This window comes from Olea europaea, chromosome 15 (genome assembly GCF_002742605.1).
Source record: "Olea europaea var. sylvestris chromosome 15, O_europaea_v1, whole genome shotgun sequence".
NCBI lineage: Eukaryota > Viridiplantae > Streptophyta > Magnoliopsida > Lamiales > Oleaceae > Olea > Olea europaea.
Genome location: NC_036251.1, coordinates 18199583 through 18218453, shown reverse-complemented (window position 1 = coordinate 18218453; position 18871 = coordinate 18199583). Strand labels below are relative to the sequence as shown.

The 18871-nt window shown below is 36.2% G+C and overlaps 2 protein-coding genes across 5 annotated transcripts; one reads left to right on the top strand and one right to left on the bottom strand.

The window, feature by feature from the left end:
- Positions 1–5051: 5051 nt before the first annotated feature.
- Positions 5052–13226, top strand: LOC111410347 (WD repeat-containing protein 48-like). 4 transcript variants are annotated; one of them, XM_023040635.1, is made up of 16 exons: positions 5058–5279; positions 5764–5829; positions 5915–6004; positions 6149–6254; positions 6357–6454; positions 6597–6694; positions 7718–7753; positions 8441–8561; positions 8668–8904; positions 9496–9591; positions 9684–9749; positions 9911–9949; positions 10071–10205; positions 10598–10959; positions 11522–11615; positions 12526–13226. In XM_023040635.1, the coding sequence occupies exons 1-16, from the start codon at positions 5073–5075 to the stop codon at positions 12769–12771; spliced, it is 2097 nt and encodes a 698-aa protein (XP_022896403.1). In that variant the 5' UTR covers positions 5058–5072; the 3' UTR covers positions 12772–13226. The 4 variants fall into 4 exon arrangements, with proteins under 4 accessions (XP_022896401.1, XP_022896400.1, XP_022896403.1 ...); XM_023040634.1 differs by having other exon boundaries at positions 6149–6272; XM_023040632.1 differs by having other exon boundaries at positions 5054–5279; positions 6149–6454.
- Positions 13227–16560: 3334 nt separating this feature from the next.
- Positions 16561–18746, bottom strand: LOC111410345 (pentatricopeptide repeat-containing protein DOT4, chloroplastic-like). Its single transcript, XM_023040629.1, has one exon. It carries the CDS (start codon positions 18512–18514, stop codon positions 16625–16627), a length of 1890 nt encoding a protein of 629 aa, XP_022896397.1. The 5' UTR covers positions 18515–18746; the 3' UTR covers positions 16561–16624.
- Positions 18747–18871: the final 125 nt, after the last annotated feature.

The window sequence follows — 18871 nt, the reverse complement described above, 5'->3', positions numbered from 1 at the left end:
TTAGTGGCAAAAACTTAATATTTTAAACTTCATTAATCAATGGAAAATATAAACATAAACTCAGTAACCACGGGACAATTTACTCCATTTACACGTCAGGAGGCGGAAGAAAAAGAAAATCATTATTCAATGACCACCATCGTTCCCAATTGAATTTCAACCTTCCTTCTCCGTCAATATCCCTCCGTCGGCCTTTCCTGCGTCACTTCTCCCCAATACAGCTAAATAGCTGCCCTGATTCTCCTTTCGACAACACTTATTCGTCCTACTGTCTCTTCTCTCTCCCTCGTCCGGATCACCGCATCTCACTCACAGACTAGCCATATTGCCGGAAATTCCGTTTAAGTGTCCAGAGAAGGTTATTCTCTTATCCATCTCCTTTAGTTTTTATTTATATTTTCTATTCCACGTACTCTTTGTTACGCACACTGACAGTGATGATACTTCCTTGAGACCCTTTTATGCTGTAAATTTTGGAAAGAATTAAATGCACGAGTGTGCAGATGCACTCACCAGTCAGTGTGTTGAAGGATTATATCTCAGCGGAACTTATCAATTTTTATTTTGTTGACTTTGAAATTAAGAGAATCTTTTTTTGGGTCCAATTTTTTTCATCAGTCACGTTTGAAGATGTAAGATACCGTAGTTGAACACGCTTAGTATGCTCTGTACTTATTTTCAGCACTTGGCTATCTGTCACTTGGGGTTTTTATCTCTCACTTGCTGGTAATGTAAATATTTCTTCTTTTGAGATAAAATCTTGTTTCATATCTAAGAACTTGTTTTCAATAAGTTATCATTTGCGATGCCACATGCTTAATTGGAAATGATTTATTACATAATGAGCGTTTGGATTCTGTCATTCTGAGTTCAAAAATTCAATAAAAAAAAATGTACATTTGATATCGAGACTATGGATAGAGTTTTTCAAATATGCAGTCCATTACATTGTACTTGCACGTTTTTATCGTGTTTATGATTACTTTGTTCATAGTTCATATTTATAATCTCAATTATTCATTTCTTTTTAATATTTTTGTGCAATTTTTTATACTAATATATGTTTTTAAGTTGAGATGAATGTGGGGGATAATTATTAAGCTTGAAACCGTGTTATGTTTCATTTGGCGGGATTAGCCGTTATTCTTCCCTCTTGCTTTCTGGTTGACTTGTAATGTATTGTTCACCTGCAAAATTTCAGTAGCCAAATATGGTAATTAAGGAAGTTCTAGCTCAAATTAGCTACTTTCAATTGCATGTCTAAAATCTAAATAGAAGTGATTCCTTTCCCCTTTTTTCCCCCTCTTCCTTCTTGCTGATATTCTTTACATACTTCTATAATTCTATTTATTTTTCGTCCTCCCTATTGGTAATAAATAAAGTATTTACTTACTCGAATCATTGAAGTTGTTGACTTCTTACAAATTTCCTTCAATAAACACACTTCGATTTTGTTTTATTTCTTCCTACCACTTAAGTTACATTCCTCAGTAATCAGTTTCCTGCGTTTTTGTTTTGCCTAAAAGAAAAATACCTTTTATCGGCCCCCCAAGAGATCACAAAATCCGTTAAGATCTGATTCTTTCTTAAAAAACCATTAATCATTATAAAACTCATTGGACACACAATCCACGTAATGCCCACCTTTAAATCCATTTACATCAGGTGTAATAAAATCATTCTTAAAGTTGTCCCACATAGCCTTTATTTTTTCAGTTATGGAGCTCCTGAGTTATATGTGTAACTGTTACAGCATTAGCATCTACAAGTACCATAAGTGGGTTTTTTGGCTAAACAAAGAAGCATATGGCCCTGTAAGCCTTTGTATCTCTTTTTTCTGATGCTCGAACTCTTCGAAATAATTGGAGTACTTGTGTCGGACACGACACGACATGACATGGGTATGGATATGGGATATGTGTCGGATCCTCCAAATTTCAATCGGACATTTCGTCGTTTTTGCTTCTTTTTTCTTCTTCTATTTTTTTTTCCTTCTTCTTCCTTCCTATTTTTCGCTCTCTATAAGCCTAGCGTGGCCGAAACAAAGAAGCATATGGCCCTGTAAGCCTTTGTATCTCTTTTTTCTGATGCTCGAACTCTTCGAAATAATTGGAGTACTTGTGTCGGACACGACACGACATGACATGGGTATGGATATGGGATATGTGTCGGATCCTCCAAATTTCAATCGGACATTTCGTCGTTTTTGCTTCTTTTTTCTTCTTCTATTTTTTTTTCCTTCTTCTTCTTTCCTATTTTTCGCTCTCTATAAGCCTAGCGTGGCCGCCGAGAGGGTGGAAAAAGGCGGTGGCACTAGGATTCCCCTTCTTTTTCTTCTTTCTTTCCATTTCCTTCTTTCTATCTCTGTAATGATGGTTTAGAGTTTTGTTTGTATAAAATGAAAATGAATTTCATATAGTGCTACTTAGTGCTCCACTAAGTCCAAATTGCGATCAAGTCTCTCATTTTATATTTTTATATGACATTTAGTAATTTTCATGATTGAAAACTAAACGTCAAAATTCTATTTTATTAATTTTAATCCTTTATTCAATACTCATTTTCTTCTTTCTGAATAATTTAATTTGGTCTATTCTAGATGATATCTTGGATTAGTAGAAAAAATTGAAGTTTGAAAGACATACCCATGTACCCGCGTCCAAAATTTGGACTCTTTTTAATCATGTCCCTGTATCCTATATTTTAGAAAATAAAAGATCTGACGCTTAAATACGTATCCGTACCTGATATCCGTACCCGAGTCCGAGTATCATAGCTCTTTGTACATAATATGATATGACGATAACGAAACAAAAGTGGATGATAATTGGATGTAAAATCTTTGAAATCATAGTATTCAGTGTCAATGTTATTGTCTATAACAAAGTACAGAGAATTAATTCTAAGACTGGAGATTGCTATGTTTTAACAAACCTTTCCGTTTAAGGTAGATGAGGTTCTTTATGTGTGAAATTCAGTGCTGAACCCCCTTCCCTTTCACTTCTTATCTTTGATAAGCAAAAGGACAGTGTAAGAAATTGTCATATGGAAAAAGTAAACTAAAGGTTAGGCTATAAAGACAAAGAAAAACAAAAGTAAGTCAGACTTGAAGGATGATTATAGGAAGTCTATCTACAAAAATCAATGTTTTGCATTAATTAAATGCATTTTCATTGATCCACTTCGTTGAAGGAGGCAACAGTTTGTAGTGGATGCATGGGACCTGTATCTGTAGGATGTCATTGGGAAATGTCTTTCAGGTGGTACAATTTATAGCACTGTCTTCTGTATTTCTTTAATTTGGATTGCAGGAGTATCCCCATTTCTTTTTGTAGCCTAATCTTGAAGTTGATGCTAGAACCTTGTTATATCTACATATTTGGCTTATAAAGTCATGCCAGATAATTACACTCATACAAGTCAATCAAAACTTGAAATTGGAAGGTGAACTGTGCTGGATTTGCATCGACAATGAAGTGTAAATAGGTGGTATAAATAATAAACAGAGCCGAAATTGCTTTTAGAAAAATTAAATAGTTTGTCCATTCTAGAATTAAAAAATATATGCAATTTGACGTTAGCGTTGTTCGCATTACTTGATATTAAGTTTCTGGTGTGACATTAGACATTAGCTTTGTTAATATAAAATTTTTAAGGTAAAATAACATCATCTATATAGTTGTTATGAAAATATTTGGTAGATATTTCTTTACTTCATGTTGAGATTAGCTTTCAAGAGTTTCAAATCATAGAGTACATTAGTTTTATTTGAGTCTTGTTAAGAGCTCGGACTTTGTATTGGCAAAAGATTTGCTGTACAAATATATTTGGATATTGTTTTGTCAAAGTAGATATGATCAAAGAGACATTAATGGATATTTAATTTGACTAAAAAATTAAAAATTTATAATAGTTTTACTGGAAAAATTTTATTTGTAGAAAGTCAATTGACAAATTACTGCCAACTATTATATTTACTGGTGTCTATGGTGAGCTCGAAAGCATCCTCTTCCCTCATTGACGATGGTGCAAGCTGACTCGGGATGGACCTCAGGCTGTTGGTTCAGTATTTCTTTCATTGAATGTATGATTTATATCCTTGCTGGTGTGGGTTGTGTCAGTATGCCTCTTCACCAAGTTACAGTTTGAAATTAATTCATTTCTGGTTCATTATTTATAGCAGGCAATGAGGCAGTGTATTTGCATTCATTCCCATTAGAAGGATGCTCACGCTGGGAACAATTTCCCAAAGCATTCCTAAATGGAATCTCCGAAGCATCTATAGTTATGTACATAGTACTGATTCGGGTTGAAGTTGTCCTTTAATATTTGTGATGTGCATGGAGTTGCGTGGTCTGCTCCTGCTGAGTGCTCATGCAAGAAATAGAGATATTTTGTTTCATTGAGTAGATTATTTATAGTCTTATTTGTTCCCATGTTTATGATTTTGAAAGGAATATAAGTAAGAGGATAGAGCTAATGGCATTCCCAAATGGACGCTCCAAAGCATCTATGGTTGTGGATACTCTACTGATTCAGGGTGAAGCTGTCTTCTGATATTTGCAACATGCATGGGGTGCCCCCCGGGGGGGGGGGGGTCTGCTCCTTCGGAGAGCTTTTGAAAAAATCTCTGTGTGTTTTTTGGTTAGCATCTATATTTTCTTATCTAGACTTGCACCTTAATATAAAATGCAATCATTGCTGCTTATTTGTGAAAATTTTCTTGTTTTTAAGTTATAAGAGAATTTGGTAAAAAGGATGAGGGCTACAGGTGCATTATCAAGAGAGCTGAAATGTGATGTTGGAAATCCCAGTGACTTCAATTTTTGCTTGTGACGTGAATTCTCCTTGATCAGATGTGATGTTGATACCTGACTCAGCTTTACATTCCCTGTTTACTTGTCCTGGAAGTTCTCACAAGGAATCTTGTATATCAACAGATGTTGAAACCTGCATCTTGCATGCAAGAAGTGCCCTCACCATTTTTTTTTTTTTTGCAATTTATGTTATATAGACTTCCAAGTACTTATAATCAGTCATTGCTTACATATTATACCTGTTATGCTGAATGGATGACAATTCTTCATGTCACTTCTGTTGGGTTGTTATTCTATTTGCAGCATTGCGGTGGCATAAATTGCTTGGCTGTGTTGAAGTCATCTGGACCAGGTGGGTCTGATTATCTCTTTACTGGGAGTCGTGATGGCACGCTAAAAAGATGGGTCTTGGGTGAAGATGTTTCTACCTGCTCTGCTACATTTGAGTCCCATGTTGATTGGGTATCAATCATTCTCTTATTTGTTTAAGTCTCCTGTTTACTATGTATTTTTTGTGTACGTTTTGAAGGTTTATGTTAGCTGGTGACTTATGGAAACTTTAATCATTGGTTCCATAATCAATTCTTATTACTCAACTGCACTTTTGTCAGTAATAAACTCAGTTTTCAACTCCTCTACCATCCTGGCGGATATATGATCAGTGATTTTCTAGAATACCCATGATTCATTACCGTGTCCTGTGGCCTCATGAACATTTGAGCATACTAGGCTTCCTGGTTGACACCTCAAGCATTAAAATACCGAAATTTGGCTTTATTGTTACCTGCTTTATTTTTGACATGGTTCCAAGAATCCTTCTAATGTCTAAATTTCGATTATTTTTTTGTTTTTAAATCTGAAGCTAATATGATTCACAATTTTGTTACTTTTTAATGCACAATAGGCATATTCTACATATTTATCTTAGAATGCTTCTGCTGGACAGGTCAATGATGCTGTTCTTACTGGTGGTGACACATTAGTTTCTTGCTCCTCGGACACCACTGTTAAGGTTTGTGCATTCTTTGGGTCTATGCTTCATATATACTAAATTCTATTCATGTAGTAATCTATTTATTTTTTGTTGGTATTATCAGATCTGGAATTGCTTGTCTGATGGAAAATGTACTAGAACGTTGCGTCAACACTCTGACTATGTCACTTGCCTTGCAGCAGCAGAATTCAACGTAATATCTCTTGCAAATGTTTTCTGTATTTATAAAATTCATGGGTATTTGGATCTTGTAATTAGTTGATAAGCTGTTGTACATAGTGGTGTGATGTATGTTTCTGCTATCCGTTTATGATCCTTTTACATTCTTGCATTACAGAGCAATATTGTTGCCTCTGGTGGACTAGGTGGGGAAGTTTTCATATGGGATCTTGAAGCTGCACTTGCTCCCCTGTCCAAGTCAAATGATTCAGCTGAAGATGATGGTGCGGCTAGTGTCAATGGTTTGGTATCTTCGTTAACTAATACGAGTATGCGGCCTATTGGTTCAAGTAATAACATTTCTCTGCTTGCTACTCAATCTCAAGGATACACTCCTATTTCTGCAAAAGGCCATAAAGAGTCAGTTTATGCATTGGCCACGAATGACCGGGGAACTCTTCTTGTCTCTGGTGGAACTGAGAAGGTATATTCTTGTATGGCTGACCTTTTTATTGTTCAGATCTATCTCTGCTGCTAGAGGAGTTGTCAGCGGGGTTTTTAATGTTTAATCATTTAAGACTTCTGGAATGCTTCAATTTTTTGTCATGACTATTTGATTCTACTAGGTAGTACGTGTCTGGGACCCAAGAACCGGTTCTAAGAACATGAAGCTCAGAGGGCACACTGATAATATTCGGACACTACTGTTGGATTCTACTGGAAGGTTTGTCCGAGCCTCTTTTCAGCTTCTGTTTCAAAGGGACTCGAAGTGACATTATAATATTAACATTTTTTTATTATTTCAAAAAGATATTAAATGATTATGTTGAAGCCATTAGTTCTTCATAGGAGTCCATCAAGGTGAAGTTACTAGTTATTTTTTGTTCGCGAGGACAGGATGATATTTTGCCATGGTTTTTAGGAAACATCTTTAGAGGGTGTTTGATACCCATTTTTATGTAAAAATACATTTTAGAATAGTAAATTGATGGGAAATGTGTGATTGAAAAGTAAGGAAAACTTTTTTATTTACGTGTAATATTATTTTAATAAAGAATGTGTGGTTGAAAAAAAGAAAGAGAAAAATGCATTTTGAAAAAAATGGATACCAGACGGGGCCTTAATATTATTAGTCGCATGTCTCTTGACCACAAGTATTAGTCAATCTTTGTTGCATGTTGAATTTCATAATTCTGTCTCTTGTTTTTCTCTAACATTCCTTTGGCAATTTCTTTTCCTTGCGTGAAACAAGGGCTTGCTCCAATCTCCAAAAATGAGAAAAAACTGGAATGTGGTTTCATCGTTTTCCACGTTTCCTTGTTGTCGAAAGCCTGTGGTTCTTTTTGCCAAGATCTTTCCCATGCTGGCTGAGCGGCACCTCTTGGGTTCATGAGTACTCATTCTTTGGTGCAAATAACTTTCTCTCATTTTCATGAAGTCATCTTGTCCTCTACATTGTGTATAATATACACAAATATGTGTGTATATATATATACATGTGTGTGTGTGTGTATGTATATGTATTGTATTTAATCGTAAAATTAATGATATTAAATCCTGTGTTCAGGATTGAATGGATTCATTACCCTTTGGGATATGGGAAAAGGATGCCCTCCTTTTGTTATAGATATGACTGAAAATGACTAGATCTATCACCAGAATTCCGGTTCCTATTTATACAAGGTCAATAATTCTGAATGGAGGGAATAATTTACGATATTAACTGTTTTCATCTTTTAATTTGCAGATTTTGCTTATCTGGGTCATCTGATTCTATGATCAGGTATGCGTGTTGCTTACAAATCAACAATTATCACTAGAGCATCTATAATGAGAAAGTATCATATATGCCCACATTCTGCCCCCACACAGCGTTCTTTTTCTTCGAAACATTTTATAATTATGCTACATGTTGAACTTTGACAACAGAAGCTTTTGGAACGGTCTTTTATTTGATTGGGGTGTGTCCTCTAAAGGACGTGAGTAGGGGATGTGTGGTTTGAGACTAATTATGGTAATACTCCTAGGGATTTTGATCATTGACAATTAGAACTTACATTGAATAACACTTAAACTGCAATATCTCAGCCAGATTTCACTGTGATCAGATCTTGTTAATATATAAGAATAAGGATTTTTATCAGATTTGTTAATATATAAGAATATTTTTTATTCATGAGCTCCTGATACTATGTCTATTTTTTGTTGTTGTCTTTGATATTTTTCATTTGTGTGTTTGGTTAGCTGAACTTGGCTTTGAGGGTTTTTTGTATGTTGTGGAAAGGTTGCCCATAATTATTTTTTTGACCTTTTTCTTTGTTTGTACTCACTGGCTCGGATGGAGTGTTGACAAAGGAATCACAAAGCCGCAAAAAATTGATCTCTGCAGTTGTATGAATATCGTTGTATAAGTTATTCTTCATATATTTAACTGCTTTTTTTTTTTTTTTTTTTGCTTAAATTTTTGCAGGCTTTGGGATCTTGGTCAGCAGCGTTGTGTGCATTCCTATGCTGTGCACACAGATTCTGTGTGGGCACTTGCTAGCACACCAGCATTTAGTCATGTTTATAGTGGTGGAAGGGACAGTTCTGTGAGTACATCTTGACAAATCTACCAATACGAAGATTTGCATCCCACCTCCATTTTTTCTGCTTTGACCATTTTCTTGAAGCTGACTTTTCTTACTGTACTTCCAGTTATATATGACAGACTTGGAAACAAGAGAAAGTGTTTTACTTTGTACAAAGGAACATCCCATTTCGCGATTGGTATTACACGACAACAGTATTTGGGTTGCTACAACAGATTCTTCTGTAGACAGATGGCCATCTGAAGCACATAATCCCGTGAAAGTTTTCCAAAGAGGTGGTTCATTCTTGGCTGGAAACTTGTCATTTTCAAGGGCAAAGGCTTCATTGGAAGGTTCTGCACCTGTGAGTCAACTATTCCTTCTTCTACTTTTAACTGATTTTGTTAGGAAAATTTTTAGTTGAATAATTTTGTTTGTTAGAGAACTGCACCTTACCTCCTGTACTGTTGGATAAAACTTTGAGCAAAAGAGTTGTTGCTTTATGCAGCTTCAGTTTTCTTTCTTGGACTGAAATTTACCAGAGATTGGAAAGATCTGCAATAAAGCAAACATCTTGATAGCTTTATCCAGTGTAGGAAGTGAGAAATGTCATGCCAAAAAGTCGGCAAATACTGGATTTTATGCCATGCCTTTTCGTTTGAGTTCTCGATCTATTTGTTTGTCGGATTGAAGGAGTCTCTGATGACTAATGTTCCTAAGTGCTGAATATTGTTAGTTACTACTGTTTGTAATAATATGAAGTTTGTGCATGTTTTCTTTTGACCAAAATTTTGGGTTACACACTGACTTTTCAGACAATCAAACATTATTACAAGCATTGAGATTCTTGGCATGTTTTCCCTGTATCTTTACCCTCCCATTGGGCCCTTTTTACGTTAGTGAAGTTGGATGTGATTTGCCTAATTAAGCAACTGACATTTCAATGATGGTGTAGGTTCCTGTTTATAGAGAACCTTCTTTTAGCATTCCTGGAACCCCGGCATTGGTGCAGCATGAGATTTTAAACAATAGAAGACATGTCCTGACTAAGGTAATATGATTTTTTATTTCTATCAGCCAATATATAGTTTTTCTTCTTCGCCCATAAATTTGTTGTTTATATCTGTGCTGTGCTGTTTCAAGGATACTACTGGCTCAGTGAAATTATGGGAAATTACAAAGGGTATGGTGATTGAAAACTATGGAAAGGTTAGTTATGTGCTGTGAACATCGCATTTGTTTTACTGCAGATTGTCTTGGGAAGATGGGGTGGGTTGGTCCACTGATAATGTGGTAGATTCTTTTCAGGGCTTTTGGTCTAACTTTATATATTGCTATGCTTCTGAACTTATTTTACTTTGTTTATTTAGGTTTCTTTTAATAAGAAGAAAGAAGAATTATTTGAGATGGTACAATTTACTATCTTATGTTGAATGTCCAAGTTCTTCCTCAGCATTCTTTTGACTTATTTTTGCTTATTCAGATAAGTGTTCTCCCTCTGCATTTTTTTGACTTATTTTGTTTATTCAGGTAAGCATCCCCGCATGGTATACGGTAGATACTAGGCTAGGGAGCTTATCAGTGCATTTAGAAACCCCACAATGCTTTTCTGCTGAAATGTATTCTACCGACCTGAACATTACGGGGAAACCTGAGGATGACAAGGTATTTCTGATTAGAATTATCTTCATTTGCTTCTCCTGCAAAACTTTAGTCTATTTCTAGTAGTTTGATATTACATTTTTTTGCTGTAAGGTTTTAATCTCTAACTAATGAAGTATTTTCCATATGAAGTTATTCAGTTTTAGTAAGTTAATTTTTATATTCAAATTGATGTGACCTGTTCATTCCAGGCTAATGATTGTGCTCACTTCAGTTTCACCTTACGTTTGCTTAGATGATTTTTGATTTTGCAAACTAGAGCTTGACTTGGTGCAAATTTTATTTTACTTCTAATTGATAATTGGAATTAATCTATGAGTAACATATGTTATAAGCTCAGAAGGTTTTCCCCCCATTTTGTGCTTAAAAATTAAATGTGATTGGCTATGATGTAGGTTAATTTGGCACGAGAAACCCTTAATGGGTTGTTGTCTCATTGGTTAACTAAAAGAAGGCAGAAATTTGGATCTCAAGCTTCAGCAAATGGTGAAATTCCGTCTGGGAAGGATACATCTACAAGGACATTTGCCTTGTCTCGAATTGAGGGGGATGGTACTGGTGAAAATGACCATGTTGTGTATCCACCATTTGAATTTTCCGCGGCTTCCCCTCCTTCCATCGTTACAGAGGGTTCTCAAGGAGGCCCGTGGAGAAAGAAAATTACTGACCTAGATGGAACTGAAGACGAGAAAGTCTTTCCATGGTGGCTTCTGGATTGTGTATCACATAATCGCTTGCCTCCCAGGGAAAATACCAAGTAACTCTCGATCACAATTCTTTCTTCCCAAGTTGGTTTTGACAAGTATGGTTCATGACCTTTGTTACTAAGGAATCTTGTTTATCTAGATTTCTAGCAAGGCATGCTAAAAAGTATGTCAAATATCATGAATAACTTTTTGCTCACAAGTTCATCTGTTCCTCTTTGTTTCACATCTATTTGTTTCTCTTAAACACTGATAACTTTTCAAACGTACTCGCTTTTTCTACTAAGTCGATTAACTTGTTTCTGATTGCTGATTGTTTTTGGCTGAAAAATTTTGAGTTAATTTCTATACTTATTGTTATTTCCAACTCCCTATATCTCTCTGTTTACCATTCCTTTGGAATAGTTTGATATCCAACATTTCTGGCCCTTTCTTCTGATTTGTATTTTTGCGTGACGGCAAACAAAAGTAGTTCTTCGACAAGCAAACCAAATAAAAGCACTTGTAATTATCTTATTCTAACTGCATTATTCTTAGTTGAAATCTTTTTTACATCTCGTGCTGCTACCTCTTGCGGGATGTCTGTTACATGTATAAGTTTCTCATTTTTTGCAGATGTAGCTTCTATTTGCACCCATGTGAAGGTTCTACAGTGCAGATTCTCACACAAGGAAAACTTAGTGCCCCTCGCATTTTGAGAATACATAAAGTAAGAACTTCCACTAGATAGCATAAGTCCTACTTGTGAAACTAGTATTATAGAACACGCTTAGCATGTTTGTAAGCCACCTTTTGATTTTTCACTAAAAGAGTGTTCACCGTTAAGGCCATTTGGAGGACGTGCATCTTGTTTGGAGACGGGTGTTTCAATGCTAGTATTCTAATGCTTGATATTGCATGCTACTTGTAACTTGATTTTTGTTTTTATAATTGGATAGTGGATACCGTGTTGGGGAATTCATATAGGATCGTATAATTTATTTCTGATTCAACCAATTTCGTTCAGAAATGATAAATGTATATGTGAAGATTTCATCAACAGATCTCTCTCCTTCAAAATCTTCTAGTTACACCTCACAAGAACTTTATACTTTTCGAAGTTACCAAAAATAATATTTGAGCCACTATAGGTACTTCGTGTTAAAGGCACCTCTTCCTTAGACTAACCATATGTTCCGTAATTAAGGTCCACCCTTTTGAATGCTCACAGTCGTCATTATTAGGATGTTTCAAACCATGTGAAATTAAATGCCCCCATTAACATTTGTCCTAAATGAGGTATCCTAACATGGGTGCCCATTCCAGTTTTTGATTATTTCCATGCAAACGTGGTCAACTGAAATGTTAAATGGTATAGTCTAGGAATCCAAAGCCCTGCCAAAACTGCTAGAAGAAACGCTTGGCCCAACTTGGAGGAATGTCCTTGTAGTGCGATTGAGCCTAAAGAAAAAGTTTTATAGAGCCTGCCCTGTCATTGGGATGAAAATGGCTTCCTTGGAATAATATCCTAGCTTGCTTCTACTTATTTTTTTGCCCTTCTTTTGAACTATTATCTGGAGACAAAAAATGGTTGCAGCAGATGACTCAACGATATAAGATTGCACCAATTTATTTTTTAGGTTGTCAACTATGTGATAGAAAAAATGGTTCTCGATAAGCCATTGGATGGTACAAATGCTGATGGAGCTTTTGCACCTGGTATAACTGGAGGTCAGATTTCACATCCAGCTGTTGGAGGAGATGGGTCTTTCTGGTCTGGACTGAAGTCTCGACAAAAGCTAAAGCCTTCTATAGAGATCTTGTGTAATAACCAGGCAAGTTTGTGCTATCTGGGAAATCTTGTATGCTCTAAAAACCTAGTTTAAGTACTTGAAACGAGAGATTTGAAATCTTTTGCATTTGTGAAACGCAATATTATGTTATTTTTACCTTGGACTGTTGGATGAGTATTATGTTTAAAAATTCACCTGAATTACTAACTTTACATGTGCCCAACAAATCTCGAATGTTTCTAAATGATACGAGTTGGCAAAGTTATTGCTCCCAAAATGTAAGAATATGGTGGTATATGACGAATCTTATCTAAGTGCAGTTTGCTGTTCTTTTATTGCCTCCCTTTCAACTCATTCATCTTTGGGTTAATGATTATGAATGCACTTAGATTGGTTTTGTGCAGTTTGCTGTTCTTTTATTGCCTCCCTTTCAACTCATTCATCTTTGGGTTAATGATTATGAATGCACTCTTCCAATCTAAGATGTTGGTTTTGTGCATAATATTCTTGATTGTGTTTTTTCCCTTGCAAGTAAATGAACTTCTGTTGTTCCCNTTGTTTATAATCAGTTTAAAATTACTAGTCGATAGAAATGAGTGATGGTAAGTAGGTGGTACTTGTGGATCCCACAAAATACGTGGATAAAAAGCATTTAACTGATTATGAATAGATTATAAACAAGAGACAAACAAGGATGTATGTGTCCTTGACATAACTTCGGTTTATAAAAGATATAACCAAAAAAATAATAATAATAATAAAAATAAAAAAATGAAAGACACCAAAAATTTGGGTTAGGCCTGTTCCAACAGAATCTTTGAAGTGAGTGATAGAGCGTGTCCAACCCCTTTTTTTCTCGATTCTCTTTTCAACTTTTCCAGATCCAGCCAAACTGTCTATTTGCCACTTCTAACATGTGATGATACGGGATTTGGATGTACTGTAAACAACACAGGTGATTATTTTGTCATCAGTGGTGACATAGCAGTAGTTTGTCAGTTATAAGATTCCGTCCATTATTCTTTGCATATTATCTTCCACCCCTTCTTTAACGTTTTGGACATGTATATTGTCATTTACAGTATTTAGAATAACTTTTGTATCCTCCCACAATGTGGAAATTTGACACCATCTGCATTTTTCATGTCCTTGTCTCACGTAGGATCAAATTGGTTATGTTTGTGGAGTTACTTCTGCATGTAATATACTCAAGATTGCGCATTCTTCTGGCACGCTGCTTGCCGTGGTAAATTATTTAAGCCGTCTTCTGATTCCGGTAACCCAATGTGTTGCTATATTTAGCAACATCCCTAAATTTATGCTGGTAGATAATGCCTGAGTTGGGTGGCTGCTCTTTTGGAATTTTGTGATATTGGCATGGTTTCTCGAGCTCTCTGGAAACGTGGCATCAGCTAGACTTGCATGTGGTGAAAGAATTTTTCCGATTTTGAGATCTGCAAGGAGGACCAACTCCAACAGAAGCTAATCCAAGGATACCCAGGGATTTGTACTTTTATAGAGAGGTACAGGCTCTACAGTGTCTTTGGAAAGACGGAACCATTTGTCAAGATTAATTTTCCTAGGAAATAAAACATTTGCCCTCCACCAACCAAATAATGTTTTTTTTTTTTTAATCAATCGTTTTGAATTTTATATTATTAATATTTATTTGCTTCATAGAGGTTAATTTAAATGATGTCATTCTTGCATTTGTCGATTAAGAATCATTGAGTATCTTGTAAACATGTGTAAAAAGATTCAAGTGGTAATTACACGAAACCCTATCATTAAAATCATCAATTCTAAAATTAGGGCAGAGGTTTGACATTTCAATAATCAGAAATTTTATTCTAATTAATATTTTTATGAAATAAATCTTTTTAATCACAAACCCTAATCCTATCTCCCAACAACTGAAGCCTCCCTACCCTACATTTCTCCCACAAACATCCCTCTCTACATTTCTCCCCGCAACGGCGCCTCCCTCCATCGTTGGCGGCGGCAATGTGACGCTCCTATTGTCGAATTGGTGCAACACAGCGTTGCAATTCTTGCTGTAGATGGCGGAGCTGCGAGCAACGAGGCGCGATGCCGCCTTGATGTGGACGGAGTAGATGGGATCAACGAGGCTGTGGTCTGTGCCGCCTCGTTTTAATTTTTCGATTTAATCTAGGCGACGATGACGCGAGGCTGCAAATCCCCCAAACACATTCTATCTCTCTCACCTTTCTCGTCACCGTCACAAGCAACGCATAAGGCGACGGGTTGAGATGCAGTAGCGGCGACGACTGAATTGGGTTTGGAATTTTTTGGTTGGTATGGTGGTGGTTGTGTGATTGAGATGGTGGCTCTGAACTTTTTCAAAGGCGGATCCGGTGGTGTTGCTGGTCCTTTTTTCTATGGTGGTTTTTTGTATTGAAAATGGTGGTGGTGGTGGTGGTGGTGGTGGTGGTGGTGGTGGTGGTGGTGGTGGTGGTGGATATGGGGATGTTTTTGTGGGTTTGGAATTTTTTGGTTGGTATGGTGGTGGTTGTGTGATTGAGATGGTGGCTCTGAACTTTGGCAAAAGCGGATTCGGTAGTGTTGCTGGTCCTTTCTTTGTGGTGGTTTTTTGTATTGAAAATGGTGATGGTGGTGGTGGATATGGGGATGTTTTTGTTGTTGACAGAGTTCGACAGCAGTGGGCCGATGGTGGTGATATGCACTATTTTGTGGTGACGAGGTGGTTGTGGTGGATTGGCGGTGGTCGTGACTGCTGGTTGATTTTGGGACACATAATTGGACTCATGATCTGAAAATTGTGACTGTGACTTTCAATTGTGACTCACAATTTGGGTGTCACAGTTGGTCGTGGCGGTGATTGTGGTGGTCGTGTCCGTGATCGTGGCGGTTTGGTTGATTTATAATTAATAATTGGATCATGGCGGTGGTGACGGTGACTGCGCCTGTGACTCTCGATTTGTAACTTGCATTGGACGGGGTATTTGTGACCAATTTTTTGGTTGTTTGTGACTTGTAATTTATTAATTTGTGACCATAAAATTAATTGTGATCAATTATTTTGATATAATTTGTGACTGACAAATGAATTGTGACCAATTAAAATTTTGATTTTGTGATTAATCAATGAATTGTGACCTAAAAAATTTTTGATTTGTGGCCGACAAATTAGATGTGACCAATAACAATTTTGATTTTGTGACCTATAAAATTTTTGATTCGTGATCGAAAAATAATAAGTGACCTATAAAATTTGTGTTTGTAACTTATAATTTATTTAGTTGTGACTGAATAATTAATCCGTGACCTATAAAATTTTTGATTCGTGATCAAAAAATAATATGTGACCTATAAGATTTGTGTTTGTGACTTATAATTTATTGAGTTGTGACCGAAAAATTAATCTGTGACCTATAAATTTTTTGATTCGTGATCGAAAAATAATATGTGACTTATAAAATTTTTAATTTGTGACCGAAAAATAAGTTGTGACCAATAATATGATAAGTCGTGATTAAAAATTAATCCGTAACTAATTATTTTTGGATTTGTGACCAATAAACAAATTGTGACTTACAAAATTTTTGAAATGTGATCGTAAAAAAATGTGACATAAAATTTTTAATTTGTGACCAAAAAATAATAAGTGACTAATTATATTGTTAATTTGTGACCAAATTGTATAGATCTGTGACCTAAATATATTTAATTAATAAAATAATTAAATTATAAATAATTTTTAATAAAAATCTGATTTTAGAAATTTAAAACTTGTTTTCTTGTTTTTGAAATGTGCCATAATTAATTTCTTAGTTATGAAATTTTCCCAAGATTCAATGAATGAAAGGCCCATCGAAAAAAATAAAAATTAAGAAAAGAAACAATGAAAACCCCAGTTTCACACGTGTTTCCATAAACCTCCTAATTTAGTTCAAATGATTATGTTTCAGTTTCCATTTACAACCCAACTCAGTCCAATTTGCTTCGCCAGATCTGTACTTTCCATCAGCTTCCGTATTTTGACTGCATCATCAACTCTTCCTACTCTAGAATACATATTGGATAGAGTAACATAGTGGCCAGCATTTTCAGGCTCCAACTCGACTAAATGCTCCGAAGCTACAATCGCAACACTTATTTTCTGATACGATAGAGAGGCAGCAAGTACAGAACCCCAAACACGCTTATCAGCCGCAACAGGCATTCTCATAATGAACTCTAAAGCATCCTCTACCCGACCTGCACGTGCTAGTAAATCAATGAGACAAGCATAATGTTCCATTCCAGGGTTGAGTTCAAAAATCTGAGTCATATTGTTATAGATTTCCAGACCCTCATCTGTAAGACCTGAATAACTACATGCTGATAGCACAGATGTGAACGTGAAGGAATTGGGGCGAATCCCGGAATTTCTCATCTCCTGCAGCAGTTGCAGAGCTTCTCTGCCAAGGCCGTGTTTCCCGAATCCTCCAATCATTGTATTCCATGAGACTAAATCTTTATTATCCATTTGACAAAATACAGAATATGCAGTTGTAATGCTACCACATTGAGCATACATGTGAATCAGAGCATTCCAAACTGGAGTAGCAGAAGCAAAACTGCCTTTCTTGATGTAGGCATGAATTTGCTTCCCAGATTTGAGCCCACAAGCAGGCAAAATGGTCGAAAATGTGGTCTGATCACCCTTAATTCCCATTCTTTGCATTTCTTGGAAACATCTTACAGCCAAATTTCCCATCCCTCTATCACCATAACCAAGAATCATAGCATTCCAAGCGACAACATCACGTTTATCCATCAACCTGAATACACGCTCTGCATCGTGAATTCTTCCACATTTAGCATATGTCATCAACAATGCAGGTCCAGGAGATTTGTAAAATGCACACCCGTAATCCATTTTAGTGCCATATGCATGAATTTCCTGTCCAAATCTTAGTGCCACCATATGTTGACAAGAAGGAAGGATGCTGGAAATACAATCTAAATCAGCATGAACTCCCCGTGAAATCATATCCCTGAAAATCCCCAAAGCACTTTCGTGTTTTCCAGTTCTTGAATATCCCGATATCAATGTCGTCCACGAGATTATACTTGGCTCCTCAATCTGACTAAAAATTTTCCAAGCCTCATCACATTGGCCCATACGGCAATAAGCATCCATCACAGAGTTCCAAGTTACTGTATCAGGCTCTATGCTATTCAATCTCATTAATCCTAACATTTCCACAGGCATTTGAAGAATCCCATTATACACATACCCTGAAATCATTGAATTCCATGACAGCAAATCTGTTCCCGCCATTGAATCAAAAACCTGCCTTGCACTCTCAACATACCCAGATTTTGAATACATATCAATCAAACAGTTACAAACTTCTATATTTGATTCAGCCCCACACTGAATCACGTCTTTCTGTATTTGGACTCCCGTTCCCAAACATGTTGCCATCGTGCACGCCCTTAGAACCTTGGGAAATACATATCCGTCGGGCAAAACATTCTTCGACTTCATCCCAATGTAAGCGCCAATGCATTCATCAAACATCCCATTGCGAGAATAAAATGAAATTAGTGAGGTCCACGCGAAAACATTTGGTTGAGGCAATCTGTCGAACAATATGCGGGATGTTTCTATGTCGTTGCAATCTGCGTAAAACAAAATTAATTTGGTGATAACAAATGGATTGTGGTGTAGCCCTTGTATTATGATTTGTTGATGGGTTTGCTTTCCTGGGTTCAATGATCTGGAGTTGTTGCAGAGTTGAAGTAAATGGTTAAAACTGGGCACTGTAAGGGATGAAATTGTTCTTTGAAAATTCCATACCCTCATCTCATTTCGACTTTTTCATCGGCAATAAAGCTGATTTTGAAAAATTGAATTTGGAGACCAATAAAAGTCAAAAGTAATTTCTTTTGATCTGGTTGTCAGGTGCCTGAAATTTTTATTTATATAGCAATTTTGTTTACAAAACCATTCCCAAGTATTATTATTTAGTAGCTATTTAGACTCGTTCAATAAAATTAAGATGCAATTTTAATGCATTGGACAAGTCAAGGTGGACATCACTGCCATCTAAATTGGAGCTAAACATTAGATAGCATTATCCTGTATCGTTGTTCGTTGGCAATGGAGAAACCTGAGGTCCCCAACCATAAACGCTAAAATACAAAGAACTTTGCCCATGAA

Excerpts from the sequence above, each read along its gene's own strand:
- LOC111410347 (XM_023040632.1), top strand. The coding sequence starts at position 5,073 with ATGACAATTCTTCATGTCACTTCTGTTGGGTTGTTATTCTATTTGCAG. Across the intron at positions 5,830-5,914 it reads CCTCGGACACCACTGTTAAG|ATCTGGAATTGCTTGTCTGA; the intron begins GTTTGTGCATTC and ends TGGTATTATCAG. Across the intron at positions 11,616-12,525 it reads GCATTTTGAGAATACATAAA|GTTGTCAACTATGTGATAGA; the intron begins GTAAGAACTTCC and ends TTTATTTTTTAG.
- LOC111410345 (XM_023040629.1), bottom strand. The coding sequence starts at position 18,514 with ATGAGGGTATGGAATTTTCAAAGAACAATTTCATCCCTTACAGTGCCC.